We start from the raw sequence: 9,816 nt of genomic DNA on the forward strand, positions 1-9,816 counted from the left end.
TGCACCTCAAGGGATTTGATCTCTCTCAACGCATGATAGATCCGGTGTTATATGTATTTCTGTTGGTTCTAGTTGAGGAAAACAATGCCACATTTTTAGATTATCATTATTATGTATATGTTTGTGATAAAATTCAAAATTCACATTATGTTTTCATTGCTTGGCATGACCATATGATTCTTTTATTTATTTTGATATGTGTTACTTTCCTTGAATGGTTTGTAGTCTACTTTGAGTGAGTTGTGTGTTTATGTGTTTGGATTTGGATGTCTATATTTGTGAATGTTATAGTTGTTGTGTTATATTTTTATATGTGCATGTAATTGTTTATTAGTAATTAGTCGTTGATGAAGAAGGGAGACAATCTTGTTAACAGTTTGTAAGAGGATTGATATTGCACATCTATTTCATTTAATTTTAGGTATCACAAGTTTTGATGACTAATTAGTTTTAAATATTGTTCCTCCAAATATTACAAAATATATGTTGAAGATTATTTTTAATAATTTACTGCATCAAGATTACTCTTGAAATAATTTTTTTATATGTTTATGTTTGAAATAATTTATTTCCTTCATGAATATTTTGATGATTTATTTATTTATTTTTTCTATAATCTATTTTGCAAAGTCAAGAAATAATGTATTTTTGTGATGCAGGAGCATCTAGCTCATCATGACCGGGTGAAGTCTTAGCCAGGTCAAAGAACAGTGAATTTACTTTTATGAGTTTTTTTATGATGGTCAATAGGAAAATTAGGTAGGATTGTTACTTTTATTTACTTTCATTTAGTTAAAGACTGTTACATAGTTAGGATCTGGTGTTGTCTGTTGTTAGCAAATCAGGATTATCATTTTTGTTTTAAAAGGAAAAGAAAAGACAAATGTATTGGGAGACAAAATCTTGTCGTAATATAGGACAACTAATTAATAACCAAATAACTGTAAAAACCCAACTGAAAGAACAATCATACAGTTTCATTAACTGGAACTGAGTAGCTATAAATGTAACAGAACAAGACTATAGAGGGGTTCAGTTGAAGACCACTCACACTCTAATAAAAATAATATCAATAGAGAAATCCAGACTGCTGTCCATCTGTATGTTTATTTCTATTTGTTAAAAATCTGACTGAGAATACTTTGAAAATGTATAGCTATAAGTTACAGGTTCCATAAAATAAACCTTTTCTGTTATGTTACCCGAGAGGGATAGTCAGTTCGTTAACTGTGCTAAGGAGCAGAACAACACAAAGAATTTGCAGACATTGTAACAGTAAACGCAGACACAAACCAGAATTATTATTGGCCGAGAAAACAAGCCCAAGTGAAGATTTCATTATCAGCACGACTACAACGTTCAGTAAAGCATTCCAAACAGTTCAATTAATAAGTCGACGATATACAACAATAGTTCTAGCGACGGGACAACGAATACAAGCCACGACAATTACAGGTAAATTTACATGTGCAACATTACATCTTTCAATATCGTTTTCATTTCCAGAGCCACAAAAAAAGTCACGGAAGAATAAAATACCTAGGGTTACATACATACAAGACCCTGAATTACAAACCCTGGAAGAGGGTTTCGATTTCAATAAACTAATACAATAGAGCAGGCACCGACCGAGAGTGGTGAAACCCTAGGTGAGGGTTTGAAGGCGTGACAGACATAAACTAAGGAACGAGAACTTGAGTTGACAGAGCCATACAAGGAACCAACAAAAATATCGTAGAGTGGCAGAGACTACCAGATAGGACTCAGAAGAGCCTTGGTTGAACCCTCCTACTGAAGCCCTCAATACCTGTAGAGCCAGCATTCGCCAGAGTCAGCCAAACATCAATTAAAAGGAAGGAAATTACAGAGCAAGAGCAAGGGACCGTGACCATACTTGAGAGCTCGCAGTAGCATCATGGAGAAACATTCCCAGAATAACAACCAATGACTGTAGCAAACAATGAACAAACTAGATTAACGACTGAGGAAGGAAGCATTGATGATTGAAGCAGGGACAGGACATTTACTTGAAGATTGCGCAGAAGCCGAAGGAAACCATAACGCCAACCTAAGAACAAGCCACCGTTGGAAATGCCAACTGAAATGAGAATGCCACTGCCGAAGTTTACATGCACAACCTGAAGACATTGTGACAGAGAGGAGCCGAAGTTCGACAGAGAACTTACCAAGCCACCGTTGGATGAACCAGAACAAGCCACGGACCAGGGAACAAGCACCCACATGCATGCAGAGACAGACAAGCAGAAACGCCCACAGTTTAACGCATAACCACAACATTCCGACTTGCAGAGCTCGATAGCAAACCCACAGCCAACAATGGAAAATGACCAAACGAGTAGACAAACCGGGGGAAGAGTCTAGGCTCGAGCAGGAAACACACTTACCCAGGCAAGGACTATTTTAATGAACTCATTAAATGTCATACCAACCGTAAGTTACATCCTGTGCATTTCATACATGTGTCCATTCTATTGTTTGTTTTAATCAACCACATAACTATTGCATAAATCATTCCACACACGTTCGTTAAACAAACCAAATCATTTCATATATCATAGTGTTATAAGGGCATTTGGGCTGGGCACCATCAAAGTGGTATCAGAGTAGGAAAAGTTGATTGAAGATATGGAAGTGGGGCGACAAGGTCGTGGCCGAGGTGGCAGAGGTGCTCGCAGATTGGTAGATGAAGGATTGAGAGAGGAGATTCGAATTCTCACTGCCCGTTTGGAGGCAGTAGAGGCAGGTAGACGACGAGACCCGGAGATAGGTGACGAGAGTGAGGAAGAACCTAAAGCAACAGCAGATGGACAGGAAGGTGAGTCTGCAGAAGTGAGATTGTTGAAGTCTGTTCTAGTAGCGAGCAGTAAACCCAAACCGGAACTCCCGACGTATGACGGCAGCCTGTCTATTGAAGTCTTACTGGATTGGATTAGTGAGATGGATAAGTACTTCGAGTGTGAGGAAGTCAGCGAAGACCGCAGAGTTCGGTTCGCTGCGACGAAATTGAAAGGACACGCAGCCCTATGGTGGGACAACGTCCAGAATGAGAGGAAAAGAATGAACAAACTGCCGATCAAGACCTGGTCAAGGATGGTGGCCAAGTTAAAAGGCAGATTTCTGCCAAGGGACTATCAGATTGCGCTGCACAGGCAGGTGCAGAATCTGAGGCAGAAAGGATTGACGGTAAGGGAATATACAGAGGAGTTCTATCGAGTGAATTTGCAGGCCGGATATACAGAGGATACAACAGAAAGGACAGCTAGGTATGTTAATGGATTAAGGTTGGATATTTTGGATGAAATCAGCATTTTGTCACCGAATAACACTGAGGAAGCGTATCAGAGTGCGATGAAGGCTGAGGAGAAAATCACCAGAAGACAGAACGCCTGGAGAGGACGAGGAGCTAGCAGAGGGAAAGGCCAGTCCTATGGTAGAGGGTGGACTGTTAGCAGCAATGAAGGCATCAGTTCCAGATCTTCTGGATCAGCAGACGGAGGCGATAGTACAAGGGGTGGAAGGTCATCCCAGCGGGGCAGAGGTAACAGCCGAGGAAGAGGGGCTGGTTACCAATGTTATCAGTGTCATAAATGGGGACATAGATCGTTTGAGTGTTCGGAAGCAGAACAAGCTGGACAACGGGGTGCATACGTGGCACAGCCGAAAGAAGCGGCAGCACCTCCCCAAGAAGTGGAGAATGTTCCAGAGATAGGGGAAGCTTTAGTGTTGCATAAAGTGTTGTTAAAACCAGTTAAAGAGGTCACCGACCAGACACAGTGGAAGGCTTTATTCAGAACAGTTTGTAAATCACGAGGTAAGTGCTGTAAATTAATTATAGACAGCGGTAGTACTGACAATTTAGTGTCTACAGAGATGGTAGAAAAGCTGGAATTGAAACGTTTGAAGCATCCCAATCCCTACAGGGTTTCGTGGCTGCAAAAAGGCCATCAGTTACTGGTGGATGAACAGAGCGAGGTGGAATTTCAAATAGGTAGATACAAGGACAAAGTTGTCTATGACATCATGCCAATGGATGTCTGTCACATACTGTTGGGCAGACCTTGGCAATACGATAGGAAAGTGACACATGATGGAGTGATGAACTGTTATAAATTCATGAAGGATGGAATCAAGCATACGCTTGTGAACATTAAAGAAGAAGAAGGGGCAACTAAGACAAGTTAAACCAGAGCATTGCTGGTGAGTGGAAAACAGTTTTTAAGACAGGTTGAGGACAGTGAGATAGGTTACGCAGTGGTGAAGAAGGCCAGGACAATGTTATTGCATACAGAGATAACAGATTTACCTATGGAGATCCAGCAAATGTTGGAGGAGTTTACGGACATAGTTGTAGATGACTTGCCAGACAAGTTACCCCCCAAAAGGAGCATAAGTCATCACATTGACTTCATACCCGGAGCCAGTTTGCCGAACAAAGCGGCATACCGAATGAGCCCCAAGGACAATGAAGAAATCAGGAAGCAGGTGCAAGAACTGTTGGACAAGGGATTGATAAGAGAGAGCTTAAGCCCTTGCGCTGTTCCGACAGTCCTCACCCCCAAGAAGGGAGGAGAGTGGCGGATGTGCACCGACTCAAGGGCCATCAACAAGATCACCATTCGGTACAGGTTTCCGCTACCACGAATGGATGATATGATGGATTGTTTAAGCGGGGCAGCGTATTTCTCCAAGATAGATTTGAAGAGTGGGTACCATCAGATACGAATACGTGAGGGGGACGAATGGAAGACAACCTTTAAGACGAATGAGGGGCTGTACGAATGGCTGGTCATGCCATTTGGGCTGAGCAATGCGCCCAGCACATTCATGAGACTAATGAATGAGATGCTGAAGGAGTATATTGGGAAGTTTGTGATAGTTTATTTGGATGACATACTTATCTTTAGTAGGATGAGAGAAGAACACCTTCAACATGTGCATAAGGTGCTAGAGAAATTACAGCAGAACAAACTACTAATAAACTTGAAGAAATGTACTTTTCTGCAGAAGGAATTGATTTATTTGGGGTTTGTAATAGCAGAGAATGAATTGAAGATGGATCCAGAGAAAGTGGCAGCGATAGTGAATTGGCCATCTCTGAAAAACTTGTTTGAGGTACGTAGCTTCCATGGATTAGCAAGCTTTTATAGGAAGTTCATAAGGAATTTCAGCGAGATTTGTGCGCCAATGCTGGATACTATTAAGAAGGCCAGCCAACCTTTTCGGTGGACAGAAGCAGCGGAGAGAAGTTTCCAGTTGTTAAAGAAGAAAATTACTGAGAGGTCGATCCTGAGATTACCAGATTTCAAGAAGTTATTTCAGGTTCGCTGTGATGCCAGCGGGACAGCAATTGGAGCTGTTCTCAGTCAAGAGGATAAGCCTGTAGCATTTTTCAGCGAGAAGCTAAATGAGAGTAGACAGAAATACTCATCATATGATAAAGAGTTTTATGCAGTTATACAGGCGCTAAAACACTGGAGGCATTATCTGTTAGGAAATGAGTTCATGTTGTTTTCAGATAACTCTGCATTACAGTACATAATGCAGCAGCACAAACTGAACCACAAACACGCCAAATGGGTGGAGTATCTACAGAGCTTTAATTTCGTATTGAAACATATTAGTGGGCAAGCTAATAAAGTAGCAGATGCGCTGAGTAGAAAAGCTCTACTATTGTAAGAAAGCACTATGCAAGTGCTAGGATTTGAACACTTACGAGATTTGACCAGGAAGGTGCAGAATTTAAGGAGACCTATGAGGCATGTCAGAATCCCTTGGTGAGGAATAACAACCCTTGGTTAGACTACAATTTGCAGGAGAAGTTGTTGTTCAAGGGTAGACAACTGTGCATACCAGACTGCTCGATGAGGGAGAACATTATTCGAGAAAAGCATAGCGGAGGCTTGGCCGGACATTTCGGCGTGGATAAAACACTCGAGCAGCTCAAACATTTTTACTTTTGGCCAAGGATGCAGAGGGATGTGTGGCGATTCGTAGCCAGATGCAAAGTGTGCCAATTAGCAAAGGGTCACAGTCAGAATGCAGGACTGTATACACCGTTACCTATTCCAGGCAGACCATGGGACTCAGTCAGCTTGGATTTTGTCTTAGGCCTACCTAAGACACAGCGAGGGTATGACTCGGTAATGGTAGTGGTGGATAGATTTTCGAAAATGGCACATTTTATTCCTTGCAGGAAAACTAGTGATGCCACTCACGTGGCCCACTTGTTTTTTAACGAGATTGTTAGGTTACACGGATTACCCAAATCCATCTTGTCAGACAGGGATGTGAAATTCACGGGACATTTTTGGCGTACCCTGTGGAAAAAGATGAATGCTCAGCTGAGTTACAGTTCTGCTTACCATCCGCAGACGGATGGACAGACAGAAGTTGTAAACAGGAGCTTAGGGAATCTGCTGCGAAGTCTAGTGGGAGAGAACTCACGGATGTGGGATCGAGTGCTGGCGCAGGCAGAATTCGCTTACAATGATTCACCTAACTGCAGCACAGGCTTGAGCCCTTTCCAAATCCTGTACGACATGCATCCTCGTGGAGTGCATGAACTGCGGGATCTTGGACTGCAAGAAAGGCGGAGCGCAGACGGAGAAGATTTTGCTAATGCGATGAGGGATTTGCATGAACAGGTGAAACTTAAATTGCAGGACAACAGCTTAAAGTACAAACAACAAGCAGATTTGCGGAGAAGGGAGGTACAGTACGATGTAGGAGACGAAGTCCTCGCACATTTTTGTAAGGAACGTTTTCCTAAAGGTACGTACAATAAGTTGAAGTACAAGAAAATAGGACCCTGCAAAATTCTTCGGAAGTTTTTAGCAAATGCCTATGAGATCCAGTTGCCACCAGGAATAGGCATTTCGCCTATTTTTAATGTAGCAGATTTGTTTCCCTACACGGCCGACCCAGAGGAGAAGGAAGACGAAGGAACCACATGACCCACACAAGACACTCAGGACAAAGGAGAAGCTTGGAAGAGACAGATGCCTTACGTTCCACCTCCCGTGATCGAGAGCATTCTCGACACTCAGGTGGCGAAACGAACTCGGCGGAAGGAGTACTTACAGTACCTGGTCAAGTGGAAGAACCGTCCAATTGAGGATAGTTCGTGGCTTGATGCCAGGCAGATCGAACAGACAGGTACTTCTGTCGAGAAGCTCATGGACCGGAGCCATGATTTCTTTTTGCCCCGGGAGCCTGATGCAGGAGCATCTAGCTCACCATGACCGGGTGAAGTCTCAGCCAGGTCAAAGAATAGTGAATTTACTTTTATGAGTTTTTTTATGATGGTCAACAGGAAAATTAGGTAGGATTGTTACTTTTATTTACTTTCATTTAGTTAAAGACCGTTACATAGTTAGGATCTAGTGTTGTCTGTTGTTAGCAAATCAGGATTATCCATTTTGTTTTAAAAGGAAAAGAAAAGACAAATGTACTGGGAGACAAAATCTTGTCGTAATATAGAACAACTAATTAATAACCAAATAACTGTAAAAACCCAACTGAAAGAACAATCATACAGTTTCATTAACTGGAACTGAGTAGCTATAAATGTAACAGAACAAGACTATAGAGGGGTTCAGTTGAAGACCACTCACACTCTAATAAAAATAATATCAACAGAGAAATCCAGACTGTTGTCCATCTGTATGTTTATTTCTATTTGTTAAAAATATGACTGAGAATACTTTGAAAATGTATAGCTATAAGTTACAGGTTCCATAAAATAAACCTTTTCTGTTATGTTACCCGAGAGGGATAGTCAGTTCGTTAATTGTGCTAAGGAGCAGAACAACACAAAGAATTTGCAGACATCGTAACAGTAAACGCAGACACAAACCATAATTATTATTGGCCGAGAAAACAAGCCTGAGTGAAGATTTCATTATCAGCACGACTACAACGTTCAGTAAAGCATTCCATACAGTTCAATTAATAAGTCGACGATATACAGTAGTAGTTCTAGCGACGGGACAACGAATACAAGCCACGAAAATTACAGGTAAATTTACATGTGCAACATTACATCTTTCAATATCGTTTTCATTTCCAGAGCCACAAAAAGAGTCACGGAAGAATAAAATACCGAGGGTTACATACATACAAGACCCTGAATTACAAACCCTGGAAGAGGGTTTCGATTTTGATAAACTAATACAATAGAGCAGGCATCGACTGAGAGTGGTGAAACCCTAGGTGAGGGTTTGAAGGCGTGACAAACATAAAGTAAGGAATGAGAACCTGAGTTGACAGAGCCATACAAGGAACCAACAAAAATATCGTAGAGTGGCAGAGCCTACCAGATAGGACCGAGAAGAGCCTTGGTTGAACCCTCCTACTGAAGCCCTCAATACCTGTAGAGCTAGCATTCGCCAGAGTCAGCCAAACATCAATTAAAAGGAAGGAAATTACAGAGCAAGAGCAAGGGACGATGACCATACCTGAGAGCTCGCAGTAGCATTGTGTAGAAACATTCCCAGAACAGTAACCATTGACTGTAGCGAACAAGGAACAAACCTGATTAACGACTGAGGAAGGAAGCATTGATGATTGAAGCAGGGACATGACATTTACCTGGAGATTGCGCAGAAGTCGAAGGAAACCATAACGCCAACCTGAGAACAAGCCACCATTGGAAATGCCAACTGAAATGAGAATGCCACTGCCGAAGTTTACATGCACAGCCTGAAGACATTGTGACAGAGAGGAGCCGAAGTTCGACAGAGAACTTACCAAGCCACCGTTGGATGAACCAGAACAAGCCACTGACCAGGGAACAAGCACCCGCATGCATGCATAGACAGACAAGCAGAAACGCCCACAGTTTAACACATAACCACAACATTCCGACTTGTAGAGCTCGGTAGCAAACCCACAGCCAACAATGGAAAATGACCAAACGAGCAAACAAACTGGGGGAAGAGTCTAGGCTCGAGCGGGAAACACACTTACCCAGGCAAGGACTGTTTTAATGAACTCATTAAATGTCATACCAACCGTAAGTTACATCCTGTGCATTTCATACATGTGTTCGTTCTATTGTTTGTTTTAATCAACCGCATAACTATTGCATAAATCATTCCACACACGTTCGTTAAACAAACCAAATCATTTCATATATCATAGTGTTATAAGGGCATTTGGGCTGGGCACCATCATTTTGAATTTGCCAGATTTATAAAATCTTTACATTATTTATTTCTCCAAACAATTATCACATCTCCTTCAAGAATATTTTGATTTTTTTTTATGTTTATAAATATACATTTTTCTCTTATAAATATTTTGAATATATTGTTGTATGCAATTATTGTATTAGTAATTTTGAATATATGTGATTGTATATTAGTAATTAGTTGGTGATGAAGAAGGGAGACAATCTTGTCAAAGATTAATTTGCACTTTGCAGGATAAGTGGTTCTGCACATCTTTTTAATTTTAATTCTAGGTATTGCAACTTTCATTTCAAACTAAAAAAATATTTTTATTCATTCAAATTAAAAATAAAAATAAAGTAAAATAGGAAACTTATTTAACATATCAAATAAAATAAAATAAAATATAATAAAACTTTTATTTTATTTATAATTAATTTCTATATATACATTACTAAAACACATAACAAATAAACACTCAACAAAAAATTTACAATTTTAATCATTTTTTAACTAAATTTTAAATAAAATTAATTAAAAATGTATGTGGAAAAATCCAAAATTTAAATTTAAATTATATTGTCAACTCTTTTTTAAATGATTTTTTTTCAAATTCAATACAATA

The 9,816-nt window shown here is 40.4% G+C and overlaps 1 protein-coding gene across 1 annotated transcript; it reads left to right on the top strand.

Moving 5' to 3' along the window:
* The first annotated feature begins 2,646 nt into the window (after positions 1–2,646).
* On the top strand, positions 2,647–6,974 carry LOC149141657 (uncharacterized). Its single transcript, XM_089451296.1, has 6 exons — positions 2,647–4,053; positions 4,246–4,388; positions 5,142–5,400; positions 5,482–5,625; positions 5,748–6,151; positions 6,305–6,974. Exons 1-6 carry the CDS (start codon positions 2,647–2,649, stop codon positions 6,972–6,974), a joined length of 3,027 nt encoding a protein of 1,008 aa, XP_089307422.1.
* The last annotated feature ends 2,842 nt before the right edge of the window (positions 6,975–9,816 follow it).

Source organism: Pinus tabuliformis, chromosome X (genome assembly GCF_031772625.1).
Source record: "Pinus tabuliformis cultivar Carrire ecotype Pingquan chromosome X, CPIR1, whole genome shotgun sequence".
In the NCBI taxonomy this organism is placed as follows: Eukaryota; Viridiplantae; Streptophyta; class Pinopsida; order Pinales; family Pinaceae; genus Pinus; species Pinus tabuliformis.